Source organism: Falco peregrinus, chromosome 8 (genome assembly GCF_023634155.1).
Source record: "Falco peregrinus isolate bFalPer1 chromosome 8, bFalPer1.pri, whole genome shotgun sequence".
Classification (NCBI taxonomy): domain Eukaryota; kingdom Metazoa; phylum Chordata; class Aves; order Falconiformes; family Falconidae; genus Falco; species Falco peregrinus.
This window is the reverse complement of record NC_073728.1, coordinates 23,664,682-23,689,845: the sequence shown is the minus strand read 5'-3', so window position 1 is coordinate 23,689,845 and position 25,164 is coordinate 23,664,682. Positions and strand designations below refer to the sequence as shown.

The 25,164-nt window shown below is 37.6% G+C and overlaps 1 protein-coding gene across 5 annotated transcripts in view; it reads right to left on the bottom strand.

The window, feature by feature from the left end:
- The window catches only part of COBLL1 (cordon-bleu WH2 repeat protein like 1), an 86,473-nt gene that overhangs the window by 7,534 nt on the left and 53,775 nt on the right, over positions 1–25,164 (bottom strand). For 4 of the 5 annotated variants that reach the window (XM_055812168.1, XM_055812170.1, XM_027782725.2 and 1 more), the window contains exons 3-11: positions 23,587–23,788; positions 22,409–22,637; positions 20,699–20,737; positions 19,712–19,806; positions 19,296–19,535; positions 10,533–10,677; positions 9,452–9,520; positions 3,697–3,955; positions 1,095–1,180 (exon numbers count right to left, since the gene is read on the bottom strand). In XM_055812168.1, the coding sequence (XP_055668143.1) occupies positions 1,095–1,180; positions 3,697–3,955; positions 9,452–9,520; positions 10,533–10,677; positions 19,296–19,535; positions 19,712–19,806; positions 20,699–20,737; positions 22,409–22,637; positions 23,587–23,788 (1,364 nt within the window). The remainder of the gene's footprint in view (positions 1–1,094; positions 1,181–3,696; positions 3,956–9,451; positions 9,521–10,532; positions 10,678–19,295; positions 19,536–19,711; positions 19,807–20,698; positions 20,738–22,408; positions 22,638–23,586; positions 23,789–25,164) is intronic. The other variant, XM_055812169.1, reaches the window with a different exon arrangement.

The following is a 25,164-nucleotide window of genomic DNA, read 5'->3' as shown; positions in this document are numbered from 1 at the left end:
CAACTTAATAAGAAAACCTATTCTAGAAACATTTTAAAAGTGCTAATGAATTTCAATTGATTATATGGGCATCAGTGACTTCAAGAGCTCAAGGACTATTCAATATTAAATTAGATGCAATTCTTAGTTATTTCCATACTTTTGTGGTTTCTGTTCCTTAGTTTTAACTTTATAAATATTATGTGTCAACTACACCTTATGTATTTGTACATGGGAACAACTGGAAAACATAGGGACAACAGCAATCTTCCAACTTTATTTTTCCAACTGTTTAGCAGGTCAGATAATTCAATTTTCTACCCTCAGACTAAACACATAGTCCTCTCCAAAACACAGCAATATTTGCGTCAAACTGTTTTAAATATAAAACAATCATTTGGTGTGGTATTAAAAAAAAAAAAGAAAGAAGTCTTCATTTCAAGTAGGTTATAAAATGGCAGTTAAAACTTATATCACATATAAACAGGACTCATGCAGTATGTTGTTATGATTTATAAAGAGAGGTGTGCTGAATATAAAAGACTATGGAAGGCCTAATATATAAATCTGAAAATCAGTGTCACAAAAGGCTAAAATAAATCAGTCAGGTCACTAAATCCGCAGAAAAATTTATGATCCATCAGATGCACAGGATGGCGTCACTTCTTTACAAATCAGCATGTCACTTTGTTTTATTCGTGTTTTAAAATATTTTCATGCAGAAAACTTATGCTAATTTAGTAAGCAAAGAACAACTGATGACCCCTCCTTCCCTGCTGGGGTGCAATGCCCATGTCACACCCCATGCCAGGACTCCGTCCAGCCTTCCCTCTCCTCCACACCACTCCAACCATACTGCCCTACAACAGCACAATGCAGCTTTCACTACCACTATAATAAAAAAATATTAAAAATGAAACCCCCAAAATCCAAAACTGCAGTCAATTCTTGTCACCTCACCTCAAAGAGGATACGCCAGAGCTATAGAAAGTACAAAGCAAATAATCTCATACTAGCAATTCAAGAGTTGATTGTATTGTCATTTTTTTCAAAGGAATAGAAAAGTTCCCTTCAACCTTGCTTTGAAGTATTAAAAATGAGTGGGAACTACTCACCATCAGTTTTATTTTGATCCAAAATTCTAAGCTTCCTGTCTTTTTCAAATGCAGCTTGCTCACTGCTTATCTCAGTCTGTAGTCCTCTGCAAAGCACAACAGTACATTAAATATGCTGGTATCATTCCTTTCAGTAAACACTAGGAACTATACAAGAGAACTGGCAATATTCTCCAAACACAGATGGACAAAACAGAATCACTCAGCCAAACATTGGAGTACTCAACAGAAGAGATATATTATTATTTTTTTTTAACAAGAGGAAATGCTGCTATGGTATTTTACCAAAATGACATGCAGCTTCGCTCTCTTCTGTGTAAGCAGACGATCAGTTTTCCTTTCTCTTCTCCCCCTCCAAACTCGTTACTGGAAAGGGGCTTGTTCAAACTGCACGACTCAAGTTTCAATGAAGCCGCAATGGTTTATCATTCACATAACTGTTCTTAGTGTGAAGTGTTTTTGACACACCCAGCATTCAGAAACATGCCCTTGCGTTTGTCCCTGCCACAATACAGAGGAAGCTGCACAAGATGCTGACTGCGTATGAACTGTGCAGTACTATATTTTCAAAATAGTGATGAAAAACTTTGTCTCTTTCAAGAAATACCTTTAGAACAACAAAGAAGCACACATCAAACATGTTACTTGCATACCAAACATTTTGCAAGTGCATACGATTTCTGTCTTCAGATCACGGGGGACAAGAGAACTGCACAAGTGCTGAATAAAACCCTCATCTTTTTGGTGGAAAATATTGTCCTTGGCTTAACAAGGTAAATGAAAAAGGCTTAAAGGCTTAAAATAATTAAAATTTCTCTTCAAAAACATTATTAGAACTTCAAACTTGTATCTCTGTTTAAGATAGTTTTATTTTCTGTAGTTACAAATGCTGCGATTATGAAGATTCCAATTCGTCACATCAAGTGTATTGGTTGTCAGGAAGTAGTGCCTTGAGCTGAAATACCTGCTTTGAATCATTTAAAATGTTAAATTCCTCAATAACCATCCAACCTCATGTTGCTTGTACAATCCAAAATGCACTGTAAGTGTCCAATAAACCACTAAATAGGAGCATATACTCTTAAAATTATTGTTGGAAGAAAGTTAAAGCTCAGTCCTATACTCTGTACTCTTGCCTATCTCCATTCCCTTGAACACAGCTGAAGGACTGAACTACATGTATTCACAGACTGAACTGTTAAACGAACAAACAAACAAACACACACCACCACAGAACACCAGAGTATCATTATAGAAATCAGTGGGTTTGACTGGAATATTACACATATCCCTGGTCTGATTAAAAAGCATTTCTGCAAAGTAACTAGATCTTATATAAATGGTCTGAATTATCAAGAGGTTTCCAGAAATATAACGTCAAAGAAACCCCCTAGCCATCATTCTGGAATCCCTGTGATATTTCAGAAAATAAATGATTGCCAAACTCTGAGGTTAGAGAGCAGCACATATTCGGTGATACTCACCAGGATCACAGACCATGACAGGCGATTACAAGTTAGTGGAGGGGGGTGGGAAACATCCCCTGGACAACTGGCCAAACTGGCCCAATAACACCGGTCTGATAATGTGCAAGTTCAACACAACTTAAAAAAAAAAATAACACTTGGCTGATCCTTCTCCTTGCAGATCCCCATTAGAGCAGAGACACCAAAGCAACTGGCACAATACTTGTCAGGACGGAGTACCAAAGATTTTTGCAAAGCCCCATTTGGCCTTGGACTGACAAAAAAGACCCTTGAAATACAAGTCAAAGCTCTACGTACTACCATGAAAGTTCTTGGTTACTAAGGCTGTCACACATTTTGGCTTCAGTACAATAATTCTTTTAGTTTGATTTGGGAATAGTAGCCAGTTTAGTTGCCCCAGGGAACAGAGAAATAGTGAATTACATTAACACAATGGGACTTCTCTGGACAATCAACATTTATTTCAAGCAGGCACTAACTCACTTTGGAAACCTGCTGAGTCAGGTAGTTTAACAAACATGCTGAAGGGCAAAGGTATAGTATCACCAGAAGGGAAGAAAGACTGAATAAGGAAATTAACATGTTTATTTTTTTTAAAGGCAGAATTAACTTGTTTTCCTAAGAGCAGATCAGGAGCCAGGTCAATACAAGGAAAAGACAAAAAAAAAATTAAAACCAAAACAAATATCCAAGCAATAGATAACTGTGCCCAGAAGAACAGAAATGGCCAAGCTACCTGCTTTTCCCCAACCATAAGAATGAATTTGTAAGTTTTCATTTAACTAATCAATCCAAATTTTTTCACAGCATGCTGCTCTAGTAAATATGCTGGGTATTTTAGAGCCAGGTTCAGCTCTTCTGGGGCCCAGCTGTTTGAGTAGTAAGGAAAAGGAGGCTTACACAGAATAGCCTGCAGAACATTTTGTCATTTTTGTTGAAAAGCTTCATGAATTACTGTGCACAGATGAGTGCTACAATGAAAGCTAAGCATATTAAGCTCATTCCTCTCTCACAATTCTCTGTTCTGCACTCCACAATGAAACAGCACTCTACGTTTTATTTGCCTCCCTCATTCCCTCCCCAGTGCTCCTTTCTTTGTCACAGAACGTACTTACTTGCCATCTGTGCTCATATTTTCTTGTTTTTCTTCCTGGAAGCTTTGCGAGTTGTCTACAGAAACACTGCCAGGAGCTGGAGCTGATGAAGCAGCATCATTTTTTTCAGTTTCCAGTGGTACCTCGGCAGAGCTGAAGGCTGCAGTAACCTCTCCTATCCCAAGAGAGGTATTTGTACTTTCACTGTACTCTCTCTGTTGCACATTCGTCTCTTCCCTTTCATCAATTTCTTCCAGGTTGTATTCCAAGCTCCTTACACCTACATTCACAGAAAGAAAAAAACAAACAAACCAAAAAAACCCAAACAACGAACCAACCCACAGCTCTCAATGCAGGGTGCAGATGCAAAGGGACTGGTGAAATCAGCCTAGAGTAGTTTGAAGAAGGAAAACTGAGACATTTTCATACTTCAGGTCATAAAAAGACAGAGTCATTCAGAATTTATACGTCACAGTATTTTCTGGTGCTTTCCAATTCTTTCTTTTTACATGAGAACATGCTCATTGCCATGCTCCTGTCCATCTGTTTCTGCATCTGTAACTGCTGTATAACATTTTTCCTGTTTAACAGTACTGGAATAGGATAGATCAAAATACATTTAACAAATGTCATAATCCCAAATTTCATGGAGGCAGACAGTTTATTTTACCCAGATTTCTTAATACTTCCACATTAAGTTTTCAATAAGGTTTAAAATAAATGGTTCTTTTATATCAGAGTAGGCATGCTAGAGGACTAAAGAGTGAAGCAAATCTCAGTTTTGCCTATGGTTTGAACAAGTTTGATCATCACTGTCAAAAATTTCATGTAATGATCCTAATGTCTTAAAACAGAAGTGTCTTGTGCAGTGCCCTGTGTTACAGTAGAAATAAACAAAAACAAAGTGTATAGAAAAGTGTTAATCCACATAAATACTGAAGTTTGCAGCTAGAGCACAGTTAAACTAAAAGGTTTAGTAACTGCATTAGGGCACACATAAAAGCGTACTTGAAGTTAAACTAATAAATCCACCTATTTTGATTTCCAGAGGGATTAACAATCTCTAGCTTTACTTCCCCTGCCAGAACTCTTCCTACAAAGAGTTGATGATTGACGTTTTTCAAATAGTAGGATACAGACCATACAATTAACTTCTTGGCTTTGCAACTTGCATTCTATAATACAAAGACAGTAATTCCATCTATATAGTGCAATATGGTGCCATGGAAGGCTACTGGAAACAACCAGGCCATACAAGCAACGCACTCTGCCTGACCTGACCAGGGAAATTCCTGCCAGCTTTGCACACACCAGTCCCTGTTTGGTACACGCCTTGCACTTGGGCTTCCAGCTTTCAGACTTTTCTAAGTTGTAACAGTAAATTTCCAAGTGCAAACCAAGGCTGACACTGAAAACAAAACACTGACTTCAACCAAGCAATACCAGAAAGTAGCAGATTCCAGAGTATGAAAAATCTTAGATTGCCTTTTTTTTTCTACAGACTGGTATCCTACAATGCTTCCAGTACTTCTAGAGACGGACACTGTTATAGAAACACAACAGAGGACTGCAGATGTAGAAAAAAGTCTCAGTACAGAACAGAAACTGCTTTTCCCAACAGAATCATTAGTTAAGATTTCAGTAATACCAATTACTCATTCACAGTTACAGGGCAACTACAAAAGCCAAACATTTTACTATTTAATTCCAGTTTTTCGTATTGCACTCTTGTAGTAATGCTTTGTGGTTACACATTAAGCAATGTGATCAATGTGTCATATCACTGAATGCAGAGGTGATTTAGACCCCCAGGGAAAGAGGAGCAAGACTGCAAAGTGGTGCAGGTGAGTTCCTTCCATGTGATTTAAGCACAGGTTTATACAAATACACCACACCAGTATTAAAGGGACTTGGGACTCCCTAAGAATTTACTGTTAGTAAGGGCCCTCTCTTCCCCCCCACCAAATCCTTTCTTCTCTATCTACAGAAAAGTCATGCCAGCAGCCTTGTACTTTGGGAGATTATTTTAGTGATAGCAATATGATTTTATGTGTGCAAAGATAAATACATATGTCATAAGGCACAAACAAAGCATAACAGAATGTGGGCAAACATCAAACCCGCTGAGACTATTCCACAGCCCATAACCAGCTCTCAAGAACACTGTCTCCTGATCCAATGAGAACTACTATGCCATAGGCCTGAGCCATCACCAGCCACAGGAACAAAGAGAGACTAAAGACCTTTGGTCTAAATACTCTGTAGAAACCTGAATTATACAACAAAGTACAGCCAGGGCTTCTGACAAGACAAATGGAAGCATTCTGGGGTTGCTATGGCTTTGTGCCCAGACCCTGCTGTCATCTCTGTCGCTCTTCCTCTGAAGAGGAGTTTAACAAAGGCCAGGTTGTACTTAAACCGATGGGATGGAAACTTAACATGTTGGTAGGAGACAGTCTTGCTACGTGTAAGTCTGTCCTTTGCTGTGCAAGAAACACTTCCAAGCTTCGGAGTAGACTAACCTGACCCACAAACACATAATATCAAACAAAACACACCCTCACACTTTTTTCCAAAATGCTCTACTTCATTTGTCAGCATAATACCGGCCTTGCTTGGAGTTAATTTCATCTAGTTTTTCATCTGTTACTGGATCTCATTCCAGACCTGGGCCACCACTGCTGCAGCAGAATAAAGTCTGCATGCATTTGATACATAAGCAACACTTAACAGCCATCTTTCACTTACATCATGCAGTTAACTCCCCAGAGGAACAATTCAGGTTTTATGACTTGTTTCCAAACCCTCAGTTTAGTTTTTATATGCAACATATTGCTAGGAAGTACTGATGTCAATACTGGCTACATACAGTTGCCTTATTGCTTATATATGCTATATGTAAGTCTACATAAAATATAAATTGTGGTTTGTTTATGCATAAATTATTCTCTATGAACATTAGTCACAGAGTTTTAACTAGCCCTAAAAAGTATTGTTAAAAGCCTAGAGGATGACATTGTGAAGACGTACCTTGACATACCAACTACAAGGCTCCTTTGCCACGGCAAGAACACTCTTTGCCCAACAGAGAACAGGTTGACGCTGCTCTGCGAGCTGTTGTGCTTGTAAGCACCAGTCAGAAAGCCTGACTACATCATGCAAATCTGCCAGTCGTTTTGCTCTTGACACAACAGTCCTTAAAAAGGTTCTTAAGAGATACTGTAACCAAGACTATATCAAGGGATTTGTTTGACTGGAAATTATTTAAAAATCTGCAATTTTTTTAAAACAACATTTCACCCTCTTTCCTAGAAAAACGACTGAGCTTTAATTAAACTTTGGGAAGGGGGAAAAAATCATAATTGAGAAAATAAATTGTTGTTTATAATCCCAAATGTTCAAATTAATTCTCTGTCAATGTTTATTCTAGTAGATGCATGCCTTCAAACCACTTTTGTCAAGGTACAGGTTGTTTTAACACCATGGGAAAACTGTCATTTCACAGCAGAAATATTGCCTCTTTCAAATTATATAGGATAATTCCACTTAACGTATATATGTCTTTTAGCTATGCACTACTTAAGACACCAAACTGAATGTTTGCAATGGTTCATTATAGGGCAGAAGGCAACTTTTCTTGATTATTTGATAAAGTAGCAACAACACATAACAGAACTCCTTTGGGAATGCCAGTCACAGCTGAGCAAAAAATCACAACACTTCTCGATGCCTCACAATCAAAGCAGTAACAACCCAAATGGAGGAAAGCACTACTGAGTTTGTGAAGTTAAAATTATGTCCAGCTTAGCAATTAAAGAGATTTTGAATTGGTTTATCCATTTAAAACAATACCCAAATGTGTGTAATTTTCAGACTACAAATAGGACAAGTGTACTGCAACTGATTTTGCTGCAGGTGAATATTGGTTCTCACAGCACAATGGGCTTTGCTAAAAGGACCCTTTATTCTAGGCCTCAGGACAGTTTCAGAGATGCCACCAGAGAGCAGCAGTATCCCATGAGAAAAAAAAAAAAAAAAAGAAAAAAAAAGGCAGTGAAGCTGTGCTATGTGACTTGTCTCTGCATTTAAAAAAAAAACCAAATGTATTGTACTAGGTCTTCAGCAAAGGACACTGCATGAAGACATCAGCAGCAGAACTACGGAATGAAGACTGGCACTAACTGCAGAGGTAAATCCCAGGGCTCAGCACAGACTGTTCTAACCCCAGTGAAGAAGATGACATTTTTCTATTTCTTTCTATTACAGCTTAAATTAAAATATTTAATTACAAAATTCAAACGCCTCAAGCAGAGGTTGCTAAACCTATGGAAAAGCAAAGAAGCCATTTTTATGAAGTTCAGGGCTGTTTATCTATGCAGCAGTTGGACATTACAGTGATAGTAAACGCAGTTCTAGCATGGATGTACAATCTTAAGATAGAAACAAGCTCAAGAAAATAAAAAAATCTTGATTTTAAATTGTAGCATGATCACTTTTGCTCATCAACTTAGACACCATCACATAAACACAGACTTCAACACAGAAAGTTAAATACTAACAAAAGTCACGACTATCCTCTTTCATCTGCTACAACAGCTAGGAAAAGGAAAGGTTACAGCATCATTATGTCTTCAGCCTTGGACTGCCCAGTATAAGTCAATACTTCCCATTTATTAAGTTATATGTTATTTCTATCAAAGTTATTTTTGGACCATTTATATAAACTACCCTAAATATAAACCAAGCCCAACTTTACAAATTATTTCCCCTTTGCCAGAGACATAGGACAGCAGGTGACTTTTTTAACTCTTGTTGTGGCACATTTGTGTTTTACCACTCCAAACAATTTGATTGGCATGCCAAATAAAACAGCTGGAAAACTACTTAAGAGCTCCTGTCAACTAGCAAGAAACTGAGTGTTTTGCCTCACATAATGCCAGTGGCATGCCACATCTATAGCGATTATATATTTCATTCTTAGTGAAGAGTGATTTTTCTTTCCTTCTCTTTTTCATCATTGAAGAGTGATTTTTCCAGACTGTATCGCCAGTGATTATTTAAAAAGTTTTTACAAATTTTAGAATGCTCATAATGCCATATCTTGTATCCGAACCCTATAGTCTGATGCTAAAAAATGACTGTACTTTACAGCACAAACTGCATAAATTAAAAAAAGTATTATGTTCAGCAGCTAAAGTCTTTCATTTTAAACAGCTATACTTTTATATAGCACATTTTTTCCACAGCACCCAACAAATAATTTAAGGTATGAACTACCATTTATGCACGCAGGTTATATTTATAACTTGTGTTTTCAAAGGCTGTTCAGATGCAAACCAAAAGACAGACACAGATTCGCTCCTATCCCTTATCCCTAGGTTATGCAGCTCAAGGTCAGCACGAGGCAGGGTTCTGAAAACAAGACTGGGCTTTAGGCTTTTGAAAGGCTTGTTAAGAGGTATATATAAAAAAAAAAAAAATCACAGTAGTTCTGGCTTGTTCTTGTCTACAACTTGTGGGGGAGGGGAGAAAACAGGGATGTTTCTTTTATGAAATGTAAAGCACAGAGACCAATACAAAATGTAGACAGCAAAGGTAAAACATCTGTGGTTTAGAAAGCCGTATTTGTACTTCAAAGGAAAAGTTAGCTGATCTGAAACATTAAAATTAGTTCTATGCTTATGACACACATCCATAGTATAGTGATTTATTACTATGAATTATCATAGCTTGCTATGAAGTAGATTTTGTCAATGCATTTGGAAAAGAAACCAACCTGTTTCAGACTGCATTTTGGTGGCTCTTTCTTCCACTTTAGCAGGGGCTGATTCTGTTGACTCTGTCACTGCAAAGTCAAGTAACAGGCTTTTTTATTGCTTCTCAATTTCTGTACCAACAAAAGTTCTAGATGAAACGTTAGACTTGTGATCTTATAGAGTTCTTCCAAAAATGCACCTTCTCTTAAGCATCTGGTGCATATTGTCACGCTTCTCAGATTATTTAATCTCAACTCCTAGGTATTTTTGAACCAGATAATTGAATTTTTGATCAAACGGAATTACAAAAGAACGATACAAAACATCCTTTAAAATTCTTCTTCTCAGTCCATTTCCTATTAAATCCTCTCTGATCCCAACCTTCTCTCCCCACCTCAAGCTGTCCACCTGATTAACACAAACACAGTCTTGTTATAGTTAACCTAATTATAACTAATTTGGTAATTTCTGCTTTTTTCTGAGCTGCGTGCCCTCAAACCCGCCTACTTTCTCACACTTGTCGGAAAGTAACAGAAGATCGGCGAGTAGGATTTGTAAACACACTCAAGCGACTTGTAGCTGGGGTGTAGAAAAACACGCATACCGTACTAATGGTTGCTTAGACTTGAATCTTTGGGAAGTAGAACATCTGCGCTGAGCTAACACAGGCCTGTGATAGACCTGAGAGGCACCCTGTTGATCATGCTTGAGATTCCTGCCGTGGGAAAGATCAAAGCAGAGTGGTAAACCACACCTGGGTGAATTACAGGTGGCATGGCCAGCGCTCTGCAGCGCCTGCACCTGTGCCTCCGCGCCTCTGCCGGGGCACTGCTCCAGGGATCCCCCAGCTGGCCAGGTAACAAAAATAAATTTACTCTTTGCATTTCACCACTGGTTTTGTGGTTGCTCCTGCTTCCCGCTGACACACACACTACCTGAGCCAATCTCATAAAGTAGTCTTACTGTGCCTTACAACCTGAAGATGTTTGGCACACATATTTTTACTTGAAGTTCTTATCTCATGAGCTGGTATTTCTTTCAAGTTTAGCCAAACTGCCATACTTTCTGCTGCCTCCCAATTAAACAGCATTAAAAGATTACCAGTCTCATTACAGCTTTCACTTTGATCTTCTGGTACTCTAGAGGGTGGTGAGGGTGCTTTGCGCTTCATCCTCCGCAGAGAGGAGTTGATGGAAGCTGTGTCACTGAGCGGCAGAGAACCTTTCCGTACTAATCCCAGAGGGGCCTAGGAAGGGAGATAGGGGAGGATGAAGATTATTAGAAATCAAAGAAAAACAGCAAAATAGTTCTAGTAATTACGCTCCAAAGGTATTTATAAAATACACTTGGGAAAGAGTGAATATATACCTATTACCCAACGTATTATGTTTCTCGTCTTAATTCCTCCAAGGAGTAGAGTTTTCAAGGAAAAAAAAAAAAAAAATCAGTTGTTACACATAGTACAAAAGAGAATTTGAATTCTTTATGCCCAAAGGTTATTCTACAAACTCCAAACAATTCTTTTCTAAAAGTAGCTAAAAATTGTTGCGGAAAGAAGCTTCAACAACACCCCACTGCAATGACATGACACAATGTTTCCTTCTTCATTCCTTCAACAGCAGTCCTAATTAGGCTCTATAGATAATTACTGTGATTTTTGTTCCCTACTTTAAATACTTAAACTTTTATACATATTTTTTGAATGCCAGCCTTCAAAACTTATCTTGGAAAGTACAACTGTCTTAGAATCTTAATACTTACTGAAGTTAAATTGTAATAAGTTATAAAAATAATAATTATAGTACCTATTGATGTTGAAGTTCAACAATGTCCTCATTATTGTAGCAAAAGACAAAAAAAATTCCTAATTCAGAGATAATCAAAACCATTAAAAACTGGACAAAGGCTGCCTGCTGAAGACTTCATAGTTTTATGATACAGACATCCAATTTCATTTTAAATTGTTTTAAAAATACATTCTGTTTCTCAAAAAGACAGTGGTTGTTAATTTGCCTGCCATTACTAACTGCAGTTTGCTTTATATGCTGAAGGAACCTTGCTTTTCCACACCTATTAAAATAATAATGTTCAGGATGCCAGCAATAAAGGACTGGATTTTGGCACCAGACACAGCTGACTTTCTGTAGTAATTCTGATCCCTATCACCTGTCTACTCGGCCATATAATAAAATCCTGCAGTGGCATTCATTTCTGGGTAAAAGGATCCACACAGCAACTGGATGTGGGGTCATCTTCAGAGAATTTCTCTCTGCTTCAATTAACCAGCCCACTTCAGAAAGAATACTGAGGAACAGAGATGGCACAAATACACCTACAAGTTTTTGTTTCACTGACCATCCTTTCAAAAACATCACTGATAACAGATTTGTTGACTGTGTCAATATCCACAGACTAAGATGCTTATCATTAGAAAGCTAACATTGAACAAATACCCATCCTACAGTAAGACAGCTTTTAAAGACCAAGAGCTAGAGTACTTGGTTGTACACAATAAAAAGTATAAAGAATTACTCACAAAAGGAAAGATACTGGCACCACATGTCTGTGAAGCAGTGTTTGGCAGCTCCTGTTAGACCTCAGTACAATACCAGAATGAATGAACTGGGATGGTGAAAACCATCCTCTGAGCTTCCCTAGACATACTGTCATCTGGTTTGTCCCACCTCACTGTCAGGTATGACAGATGCCTTAGATACTTCACTGTACTGTACAGTGCAACACCATCCAAAATGTTCACAAAATTCTACTACCAATTACTTTAATGCCAAAGCAACCAATTCAAACCTTCTGCAGCGAAGCAGGACTCAGGGTTTTAAGGAGACAAAACAAAGCACCAGGTGAAATGTTCTTTGAAAAGCAGCAAAGGATAGGGACATAGCACTCTACTTCTAATTAAAAAAAACTTGCATGCTTGAATAGTTTTTAAAGAAATCAGTTTCTAGATTAAAGCGTCACAGAACAAAAATCGCTTTATGCTTTTATAGCTTCTTACGGTTCCCAAATAATTCTAAAAATAATCATAATTTAAAAAATCAGCACCTGAATTTATGCAGGAGGAGATGTCAAATATAACATTATTTCCCCAAATTAGGCTTTTTTTTATTGTTAAATCGTTTTCCTCCTTGCTGTTGGGCAATTCTATTTTTTTCCTCTTCGGTAGCTGCTCATAAGGCTGCAGCCTCTCTGTTCTGCACAGAGACATGGTTTCTCTGTCCAAAGGTCTGCACCCTCATCTGCTTCACACAGGCTCCCTCAGCTGACTTAGCTGGCACAGAGCTCTGCGCATACTCGCTCAGCTAAACAGATGTCACCAGAGTTCCCTCCTGCACAGAAAGAGTATGTGTGTAGGGGGGAAATAATGTTCTCAGCATAAGAGCACAAATGCTACTAGAAGATTTTTATAAGCCTTTCTACTGCCCTTTGCATCCAAAGAAATAAACAATTTGCAAAGAGAGATTTTGAGAAAGTACTAAATGTTCCAGTTAAGGTTCAAGTGTTGAACAGATTTTCTCAGGAATTATTCAACATATGAATATTAAGAGCTTTCAAATCCTAACAAAGGTTGTAATGTGAAAATAGTACTTTAAACAGATGGAAAAAGATTAAAGTAATGTTATTAAGACTTATCTGACAAAGTATTGGAATATACATCTGGGTGCTCATGTGTCACACCAACTGCCAGTGATAACCACTGTTTTATCAGTTACACTTAAATTAAAACTCATGTTAGCATCACTGAAGTAATTAATCATGCTCGTGCAGAAACACCAGTGAACTCTGTCGTAACTTCCACAACATATGCAGGAGTTCAACTTTTAATATTGTACACTCTCCTCATCCTGCAATAAGCAAGGGTGGATATGAAGCTTTTTAGCCTCAAATGTGTACTGATAAATTTGGCACCAAATCCCACATCGCCCCAAGCAGACACATAGAGGCCAGTGCTTCCCCAGATCCAGCCTCTGCAAGCAGTAGCAGACACGGTGCCTGGTCCTTCTTACAATTTCAAAAAGCAAAAGAAAGGTAATTCAGCCACGGTAATTTTGCAGCTGGAATGGAAGGGGGGGAAAAAGTATTTGGGAAAGAATGTAGTGGTAGTGGAGCATTTCAGCATGCTGGAAAGCGTACCTCACACCAAGGGTAACTATATACACATTTTCATATGACCAGTACCTACTTCTTTTGCTCCATAGATAACTAGATTTAACAGAAAATATACAGGCGACTGGGATAACAAAGCACACTGCTATCCATATTGCTAGTATTTCTTTCTTCCCTTTGTACAAGTATGTAGGTAAATGTATGTCCATGCAGTAACAGGGCAGGGAAAAACTGTATTTGCTCTTACAAAGATTAACGCAGTCAATTTCTATTACATGACTTAAGCTTCCCAAAATACTTAAATTTAGCCCAAGTACTACAGATGAAGTAATATCCCTCTGACCTATTCGAAAGAAAGGACATACAAAATACATTTCGAGAAACTCAGCTGGTGTTATTCTGTCCAAACACCCAATACTACTATTCTCTCCTATGATTTATCTACACACTTGCCAGTACAGAAGTAAATACAATAAGGAGACAAAGTTATGCATTTGCTGTACTAAGAAGTGGATGCATACAGTGTTCACCACCAATTCTGAATCGTATCAGAATCACATCAAATGATCTTCACGCAAACTTCACCAAGAGCAAACAGGCAGTTCTGAGCATTTTCTTCTCCCAGGTAACCCTGGCTCTGTGCAAAACCTCCCTGATGTTCGTGGCACTCACTGCATCATTGCCGAACTTCTTTCACCATCAAGTTTCAGGCAACTGAGCCTCTGGTGTAATTTCACAAGTATGGAACTCATCCCTCCCAGAAATCTTAACCAAGCTGTTCTGTGGCAGTGGCTAATAAGACCTTTTCAGACATACTTTAAAGTTTAGTTGCTTCCCATCCCTCCCCCATTCTCCCATCTTATCCATTCCTTTTCAGTGGGATAGACTGGAGATTTAAATTTCTTTAGAAGTTAAGGTTGTGTAAATAAAAGCAAGCTGTATTTCTAGAGTTGAGATCCATCATTTAAAACTTCAGTGTTTTGACTAGAAATCTCCACTTAATTGTTCCTACCCAAGCATAGCTTACGTACACTCCTTTACAATAACTGAAAACAGTGTAAGGAGACAAACAGCCATGGGATAAAATGAAGATATTGTAGTCTAGTTTTTATAAATAAAGCATTAGGAAGAAAATCAGCAATGGCATTTTGGACATAATCAAATACTTCTCTTTCTTTAAAAGAAAATTTCTTATAAAGAAGTGTTATTACTAGAAAATTGCATCCACTTGTATGAAAATTCTGAAGATACACATAGTGCATTATACAACAGCACTTTGCAAAAACCCTTGAGTCCTCTCTACTTGCAAGTGTATTTTAACTTGCTAGTTCTAAACATACTTCTCACAAGACCCATCATCTCACCCAAAATCAAAAGTGACAAATAAGTGAGCTATTTCGATATTAGACACCAACATGCTCATTTCCAATCTGGTTTAACACAGAAATTTGCTGGACAAACATTAACTATTTAGGCTTATGAGCCATCTTCTGAGTCTCCTATAGAATGAGCAAATCATGCTACATAATAGCTTGTAAAACCTACCCTTACATCCATTGCACCCCCTAAAAGTAGGAACATACCTCCAAAAATTAATGCTACAATCACTCTGAAAATGAGGCAAAAAAAATTCCAACCCTTGTACCATAATGTAACTGCTCATATAAAGGGAAAGCAGTTTCTTTTTTAAGAGAAAAGAAGTGGAGAAGCTGTAGGAGGTAAACATTAAAACCCTTCTTCATACTGTGAGAAACTGGACTACAATACACTGTGAATTTGAAGACAGACAACAGTGAGAACTTTGTTCCCTTAAAGTTGGCTCATTTCACTGTTGTCTGATGTTACTGCTTTGGTATGTTTCTATCAAAACCAGGCAAACAGTTTATCCAGGCAAAACTGACATTGCACTTTGTCTTCCTTGTGGATGTTACAAAAGAGATTTGTCTATAATAAGGCACATGCAGAAAGTCATCCTGGTCCATAGAAGAAATAAAGTATGTATCCAGTCTGCCAAATAAACTGAAGGGCAGGCTTCAGAATTTAGGCATTCTTAAAAGCAATACGAGTTGCAAGAAAACGCTTCTTGTAAGGCAAAAGCAGATAAAAAGTAACCCTTGGGGGAGGGGCAGAATTATCTCCTAAATTTTGTACATTAACTTAATGGGACACTGCAGTAACAGTGAAATTCCCAAGCATACTATATTTATCCCAGCAAACACACCATTCAGCCTGGTGAGCAACCCAAAAAAAGACTTTAAATCCTACCAAGCAGGATGCACATTTTCAACAGTGGGGAATATGAGAAACCAAATTCTTATATTGTTTACCATGAAATAACTGTGGTCTAGTGTGACCATTGTACTTGCCTCATTACTGAGAACTAACTTGGATTAAGTGAGTATAAATTGGTCACTTTGGGTTGAGAAACATTAATTCACATGATACAAATGAAAAAATGCTGTCCAACCATCAAAATTGACTTTATTTTACAATGCTTATGTATCACCTCAAATTCTATATTTATGATGCCAATTCTTTGAATAAAGACTGATTCTATGTATCTAAATAGTGCCCGATTTAATTTATGAAGATGCAATTCCTGTAAATGGCATTTTTATTTAAGTAACAATGTTTTACATTGTGCCTTGACTAGCACCTTGTTTTTAAAAGAACTGCCCTTTATTTTACAGTTAAGAGAAACCAGAAGTCCCAATAGCTAGATACACCTTTTTGCTTATTTTAGAGACTTCAGCAGAAACTCTGAGAAACAAGCTTCTGAATCTTTCCCTTGACAGTACTACTCATGCAGTGGTTGATCTCACAGCAAAAACAAGTATTTGTTGGTTTCTGTTAGTGATGGAGCCCTATCATATTTTTTCTGTTCTCCTAATTACGTGCATACAGTTTTGAAAAATCAAGAGTCTGTTTCACCCACATGAAATAGAAACGTCTAATTTGGAAGGGACCTTTGAAGATCATTTGGTCCAATCTTCTGCTGAACACAAGGTCCTTGAAAAGGTTATTGCAGGAGCCTGTCAAGGTATGTCTCAAATATTTCTGGTGACGGAGCTTCTACCCACTTGAGTGATTTATTCCAGTGTTCAGCTGTTCTCACAGTGATGAGTTTTCCTTCTGTATCTGAATGGCATTTCCTCTGACAACTAGTGCCCATTGGTCCTCACCCTGTCACCACGCATCCAGGCAAAGCATATACCTGTACTTTCCCTGTAACACCTTCTAGGTGTAACACCTTCTAGGTGTCTAGGAAGACTGCAATTAGATCTGTTCTCTTTAAACATCATAATGGCCTTCCACTAGACTCTTGCCTGTTTTTAATCTCTACCTGGAACTGCAAAAACCAAATCTGGACATAGCAGTACAGCTGTGACCTAAAAAGTATTGAGTACACTGGATTCAAAGGGGATCACACACCCAGATTCCAGCCTGTACTGGTACTTGAGATTACTCCATACCAAGCAGACAATTTCACATGCATCTTTTTTAAACTTCATTCAGTTCCTCCCTACCACTGTCTCCCTGAATGGTGGATCTTCTGGTGTACCTCCCTCTCTGCTCAGTTTCGCGTCAGCTTCAAGTTTGTTGAGGGTGCATTCAATTCCATCATTTAGGTTGTTTATAAAGGTATTTAACAGTATTTGCCATACTACCAGCTCCTCAGGACCTCCACCTGACAACCAGTCCAACTTTGAGCCATTCATTAACCACCACCGTTTGAGTTGTTTAGCCAGCTTTTTGTCCTATCTTGTGGTTCATGGGTCTAGTCCATACTTTATTTTTTCAACAAAAATTTTTGTGGTAGACTGTGAAAAACACCGTGCTAAAATAAAGGTGGATGACCGCATCCTTTATCCTTGGACTTCTGCTTGCCGCTAACTTACAAAAGCCTTTCTTGTTATTCTTGACACCTCTTGCCACTTTGAGCTCCAGGCTTGCCTTTGCATTCCTAACAGCATCTCTGCATGTCAAAGAAGTATCAATGCATTTCTTTTTGGGAATTACTCTGTCCCCTTCCCATACCTCATATGCTTCTTTTTGCACTTGAGCTTTCTCAGAAGCATGTTCAAATGAGACTATTTATTTTTATTCCTACTCCTTTTCCCACTTAGGGGAATGGACCACTCCTGTGCTGCAGGAAGGATGTCTCTGAAAATATCTCAGTGCTCTTCCAAGCAGCAGCTTTATCCTCCAAGGAAGTCTCTCATAGGAACACTCCTCAGAGTTCCCTGATCAAGCTGAGCAGTATGTACTATGCAGTCCAAATTCATTCATTACATGGTATTTATTGGAAAGCAGGTACTAAAAAGACAAAGTATTTTATATGAATAAATAAAATTCAAAGCACAGAGCAAATATTAACCCACATTTAAGTCCCAAGCTCTGTTTTATCTGAAAAATCACTGTGCAATCAAATCGGAAACAGAAATAACCTTAAAAAACACATGTCAAAGGCTTCTAAGGGATGTGCACAAAGAAGCACAAAATAGAAAATACACACAGAAATATAACTTATTCTGGACTTCTGTCCTTTCTTTGTGAGCAATTCAACTTCAGTCAAATCACTTTAGATGAATAAGAAATGTCAGTACAAAATAATAAATCTAAGCAATTTTGTTGAGTGACAGATCCTAGCCCAGCAGTCATACATTACTGTTAGATATAATAGGATATTAATCATTTAAAGCATGTTGACATTAATAAATTATTTTCAAAAAAAGTTGAATTCAATTAAAAGACAAACATAATGAGGTAAAAAAAAGTTCTTCCCTCCCCAGGTCCCTTTTATTAAAATACAGAAAGAAACCTTTGTCTTCTTCAAACGATAAAGCTTTTCAGCAGGACACAATACACAAATTCAGAACTTCTGTTAAACAGTGCTCTCTTGTGGTTCCGTACATTAGTGAAAGAGTAAATAATTGTATAGTCAGTCTGAAATTTCTTGTCTCTGAGTCCAACACAAAATTAATCCCTCAGACTTGTATTTCATTTAGTTCTGCATTTTATTTTTCTAGCATGCCAGTTACCTCACTAAAGACCACCTTTAGATACCGCACTCAAAGCAAAGCATGAAATAATAAAAAAATATAACAACAGTTTTAGCCTTGATCTTCAATTGGAATTCACAATTGACAATATGTGCAATATCGAGATAATACTTAATGCATCAATTCTCCCAAATTCTGTTGGCAGAATTTCTGCAATGCATAGGATATATAGGTTACTTAAATACGTAGTCCACATCTCATAGCTTCAATTAAACACGCACCCTTATTTGACTAAAATAAAATTCTTACTTTTAACTTTCTGGGAGCACAAGAATGTTGACTACTCCCCAAGACTTCCACCTTTTTCCAGTAATGTAAAGAACAAACTACTCGTTATCCCATGTAAATATCAAAACATAATTACAAGGTAAAGCGAGACAATGTTCTCATATTTAAATACATAAGCTGTTCATCCAAAAGAAAAAAAGGTGCTCACAATACTGACTTATATAAGAAGTTGGTTTTACCTTTTCAAAATACGGCAGCTACTTTGGAGACAGGTTATAAAGTTTAAAAGGAACAAATCTTTCAATTTCCATAGTTATTTTCAAACTAAAATTTTTAAAAGCAAGTACTATACTTTTATTTCCCATTTATTTCAAGCCTCAGCAGATACCGACAGGGTTATCAGGATTATTATGTCTAAACTTCTTAAGAAAGTGAAACAAATGTAACTAACCTGTTCGTTCCTATCAAGGCTGTTAGATTTCACAGTATCAGATGCTGGTCTGACTTGGGCTTGTCCAAGGTCCTGGGGAGCACTCTGAGAATTCGGCATAGGTGGCAAAGGAGCTCTCCGTTTCTTTGGCATTTCAGATGGCAGAGTGTTTGAATCATACTGCTTGCTAACAGTGTTAGATCTCGTGATAAATGTTGGCCTTGGCTTGCTCATCAATGGAGTTGCTGGGGCACTGGCAGCCTTGGGGTACAGGGAGAAGAAAGAAAAAACATCCACGTTACTTACACTTTCTGGAAAACAATCAACAGTATTGATTGCTCAATATAGTTCTATAATATAGTTCTAGAAGTTTTGCTTCTCAATATAGTTCTATAATATAGTTCTAGAAGTTTTGCTTATACCAAATTACACCTTACTTGTTCTTTTTTCTTCTTGCTTCGTTGAAAAAAGCTGAAGAACCCTTTGTTTTCTTTCTCCTTCAGAACATCTAAGTTTTCAGATTGATAGGAGTCTGAAATAGAAGACAACAGTTCTACATGTTATTTACTGCACAGATTATTTCTCCTGCATTCTTACTATTTCACTGTCTGTCATAAGCTTCCTGGAAGGATATACAAAACACATCGTAAATCACCTGCATCAACACTTTTTCTAAACACTGCAAAATGAACAGGTTTCCTACCATCCGTGGTCTTCCTGTCTTTCTCAGAACTCTCAATAGGTGAGATTCAGCTGTTATTAATACCCCTAGCACATAATACAGCCCATCCTACTTGTCATATGTTATGGTTCATATCACATAGGCTGTAAAAGGAAAAAAGAACATCAGCCTCTCCAGTTCTCAGTTCCTAGCAGTTTCCTAGCAGTTTAAACTCATGTCAAAGTGTGAAGTGGTACAAGTCAGGCACACACCTGCACATGGTATGACTATGGAGGAAGATCACCGAAACACCTGTCAGACGCCCTGTGTAACTGCATGGCAGTCACAGTAAAGGCAGTCAAGTCCATTCTGTTATCTTGCAGAATTTATCCTCCTTACATTGTATTCATGCAGAGTATTTGTAAATCTAAAGGTTGTGTCTCTAGTTTTTACTAGATTTAACTTTCTTAAAGAAATACCATTGAATACAAATGCAATAAACAACAGAAATCAGCAAAGCCACTATGGGTTCACGGTACACATGTCAGTATAAACATGACTTCAAATTTAATCAGTCTATCTCGGCTAAAACTACACAGAAATACTTATATATAGCTAGGTATATCCACTTCTGCGTTATCTTTTAAAATATGCATTTATGACAGGACAGAGATAATTACTCGTGTCACAGGTCACAGCTGAGCAGATGTTATAATAGGAACTTAAATGCTACAGTTTCACTGCCTATTTCAGTAAATCGTACCTTGCAAAGACGGTAAATTTAAATCAACTGGTGATGTGGCTACAGAAAGACAAAAAGAAAGACAGAATATGTGAATCTAAATCAAGGATGCAGTTATAACTTACAAACACAGAAAGCTGAATCTTCAACATTAGGAAAAAGTAACTGGGTACTTTCCCGCAGCGAAAGGATGTGTATCTGTACTACTGAGTGCTATAAGCCATTTAAGAACTTGAGCCTGAAGACAGTAACGCAGACTGGAATCTTGTAATTAAGGAAAGGCTCCACTTATATTTCTGAAGGAATGAGATAGAATAGTTTGCTCTGTAAGTTTTGGATTGTCTGGCAGTCCAAACTTGAAAAACAAAGAAGAACGTAGAATTAAAATATGATTTGAATAAAATAAAATTTGAGTTTAAATTCTGTTAAGTAAAAGGTACACCTCACCATTCACTTTCATAAAGAAAGCGGTAAATTCAGAGCTTTGAAGATGTCTGCAAAATTGAAATGATGCTGAACTACTTTGTATCAAGAGAACTGAAGTGTATCTGAATTTCCCAGCGGAGCACTGCCATGTAGGAAGCATACATGCCCTCAGATTCTCTCTTAAGGATTTCTGGCTGTTGATTCAAGTGAAGCACACATCATACTGTGCAAAAGGCAGCTCTGCCAGCCTGTAAATGAAAGCAGTAGCCAGACAACAAGCAAGGCAATGCACCATGGGCACATGTAGTCCAAGTAACTTGTTTAGGCAAGTTAAAAATATGTTGTTTTCCAGTGGGGAAGAAAGAGAGATTAAATTTTTGTTTTCTCCACAGGAAAAAGGACATATTTTCCAAATCTGTCATTCTCCCATTGTTCAAGGTAACTAGCCTTTGGGAAGTAACTGAGTGAACTCTTGAAACTGTAAACACCAAACGATAAGGTTATGGTATTTAGGTAGAAGCGAGGTAAAAGACACAAACAAAAAACCCAAACACTCGCATTTCAGAGCAGAAGTTAAAACAAGCAAATAGTGCAGTGGTCAAGAACAGGAGTGAGCCAGTATTACTGCATTCTATATTGAGATAAAATTTCCTGTGATAGGTCTCTGAAACAAACCACACTCTATAGAATTTTTTTATCACAGTACAATAAACCCTTCATGAAAGACAGGCTTACAGCTGAAGCTGAAAATATGCATAGGAATCTGTACAAATATAAGGAAGTTAGTTCGTTGTGCCCCCATTGGACCACAATTAAAAAGAGAATTATTATTCCTTCACAACGTACAAAGTTAGCAAACAGCACTCAGAAACATGTATGAACACCATCACAATATTCTAATACCTTATAAATAATTTAAAAACAAAACTAAATTTCTCCAATGCTTCTGTTCTTTTCAGCTTATCATGATCTATGTGTTTTCTGTGAGCTACGGGAAATACGGTGGGTTTGGCTTTTTGGGGGAAGGCAAGGAAGGAGTTGCTTTTAGGGGATTACTTGTACTTGGCCACCTTGGCTGGTATCTAACACTCTGTTAGAAAATAAAACCTTGATATTGTACTTCGCAAACATAAGTACAAGTAAACTTTTCCCAGTTTCAATTTTGTGGAAGACTAATGAAATATGTACTAAATTGCTAGAAATTAATTTCTTCATAAGTAAAAAAAATCCCAGCAAAACATACACATTGTTGAAATATTAAGCAATTATTTTTTCTGTAACTGCAACTTATAAAAGTTGTCTTACCTCGACTGATATCCATGGCATATAATTCTCTTAGTCCAAGGTCATTAAGAGATTTTGTCACATCAAGGGGTTCTTGAGACTGGTAATTCTTCAACAGCAGAGTGTGTGAAGGATCAAATTCACATTTACTACAGATAATTGGTATGAGTTCTTGAAGGGGTGAATGTGGACTGACTCTTACTACTGTCTTCTGTGTCTTCTTGTAGTTTATCACTACCCTTACTGTTTGCTAAAGAGAAGAAAATTACAATAAATACCAGCACAACTTCTGAAACAACTGGTATTTTTATAACAGCTTTACAATAATCACAGAAATTCCACCAATGGCCAATTTCAGCAGTGTTACAGATTCAGAAACACTACAAGAGAAACTATTTTGCAATTCCCTTCTACGCAGTGAAAGGACACATGAAAGAGCCTGCTCCTTCTCTAGCGCCTGTCCCTTGCCTGTCCAGCAGGACACCTGCCTGGAATGAGATGCCCTACTGGGTTACATTAGGCAGCTGTAGGAGTCAGCCAACGAGCCACGAGTGCATGCCTGTGTGCACACACATCGGATGACGGTAAAAAGGGGAGCAGCAGAGCTACCTTGGCCCTGTGTAAGTGCTTTAGATAAATTAATTACTATTACTAAATAAATTAATTACGATTGTTCTATACAGCAGAAGGACAGAAGTGGAAGGGAAGATTTAGGCAACACCCAGAAGCTGCTTTAGTACTTCTAAAAGCTCCTCCTGCCTTCTTAAGGGTATATAAAGAAAAGCCCAGTAACAACCAAAAAAGTACAGTATGTATTAAAGGAAAATGAACACACAATCAGAAGAGCATATATTTCACAACATGAAAGATGGTACAAGTTGTTGATTTTCAGATTGTGGAAGGCTGTATTCAGCCACAATTCATCTGCATAATTTGTCAAAAGGACAGTAAGGTGTAGGATTTCAAATAGTATTGTCATATTTCCTCCTTTCGGCAACAAAGAAGTTTGCTGCAATAAACTGAGATACATTTTACCTAAGATGAGGTTATGAAGAACATGGAGCCGAGCATTTCACAGGAGTGAGTGGTGAGAGCATGGGAGACAACAGGAAAAGCTGAAACAAAGCCAAGCTAACTGCAAAACTTGTTGAATACAACAGTGATTCTAATTCTCAATATGCTTTAATTTTAGTTCTCACCTCTGGTATAACTGGGGCAGGTTTCTTCTTATCCATTTGTTTTGGCTTTACAATCACCTTTTCCACTTCAAGCGTTCCCACTGGCGTGTTGGGTTTGAATTTAATCTGGCTATTTTCTGCTGATACCAACTCTATACTATAACTTGATGGATTTAAATGATACTGTGCACACAGAAAGATCAGCAAGTCCATCACGGGCTTCCTGTGAAAGACAAATGAGACTGTCACAACTGATGACAATTAAGCAGGCTATAGCAAAAACGTGCTGCTAAACATTTAACTCAAGGCATCCTTCCCTGACTAAATAATTACTGCCAGGCACCAAATTTAAATATCTTCAACAATAAAAAGCACCAAACCCAAGAAAAATCACTGAAAAGAAAATGAAAATAGTTTGCAGAAAAGTATGCCAAGCACTTGAATAAAGGTGGATATTTTTGCTTGTGTGAAGTGCTGCTTTCCCTGAGGTCAGCAGGGACATATGGATTAGCCACCTCATTTGACATTCAATAAGAACTGTAGCAGCGGTGATAAATGCCCTGCTATTCATTAAGAACAGTTTCCTTCCAAAGCTTGAAATTTTTATATCCATTCTGAGGTTACAAGGGACTCTATTTTCAGAAATTCTGAGTGTAAGCCATTTGGATGAAGCAGGAGAAAAAGTTTGAGGAAGTCACCTTTAAAAGAGGTCCTGCATTAGGGATCCCAAAATGAGAGCCAGGTGTTTAATACAGAGGGAAGGAAGCCAAATGACTATATAGCAGTTGAAAGCATTTTCTTGAGCAGCTCTGTGTGATGCAACAGATGTCCTTTTCAAAATGAAGTATGGCAAACCAAATTTTTCATATGTAGTCACTAACTGTACATCCTTGCTCTCTCAGTGCTCAATGAAGAACGTGCAGAACAGCATATTAAGATAGGCTGAACATACCCAGTTGCTACTAGAATAAATTTATTAAAGCTATACTTTAAACAGAAGTGTCATAAAAGTTTAGAGATCAAAGGTAAGAAGAGTATCCTAACTTTGCATGTTACAACAACTGAATAAGGTTATAGAACTATCACATCACTGGAACTGGTCCTTCCTCAGTTTTTAGAGTGAGGTAATCACCCGTAAGAAGCATTTCATTCTGATGCTCTCTGCACCTCTCAGTTACAGCTACAAACTGAAAACTATCACCTGCTCTGTCTGGCAGGGATATTATGAAAATAACTTAAAAGTCTGTGAAGCAATCAAATGCTATGTTAAAAAACACTGCAAGTGTTTAAGAAAATTAATACAGGATTTGTCCGGTATGGTTTTATCAGAAATCTTAATATCTTGATGTAATCTCATAACAGATGCAAGTATTATGGTAGTATAGCCAAATGCAGAAATAGATAGCTTCTCTACAAAAAGCCATCAAACAAGGCAGAACTCTAGTATAAGACTGTGAATACCTTTATTAAGTAGGAAGTTAAACCAGACTTTTCATATGATACAGTTCTGTAAAAAGAATTAAGAATGACTCAGCATTAGAAATTACTGTGCACGCTGTGTTGTTCTCCCCACGCCCCCTTTAATTTTATATATATATA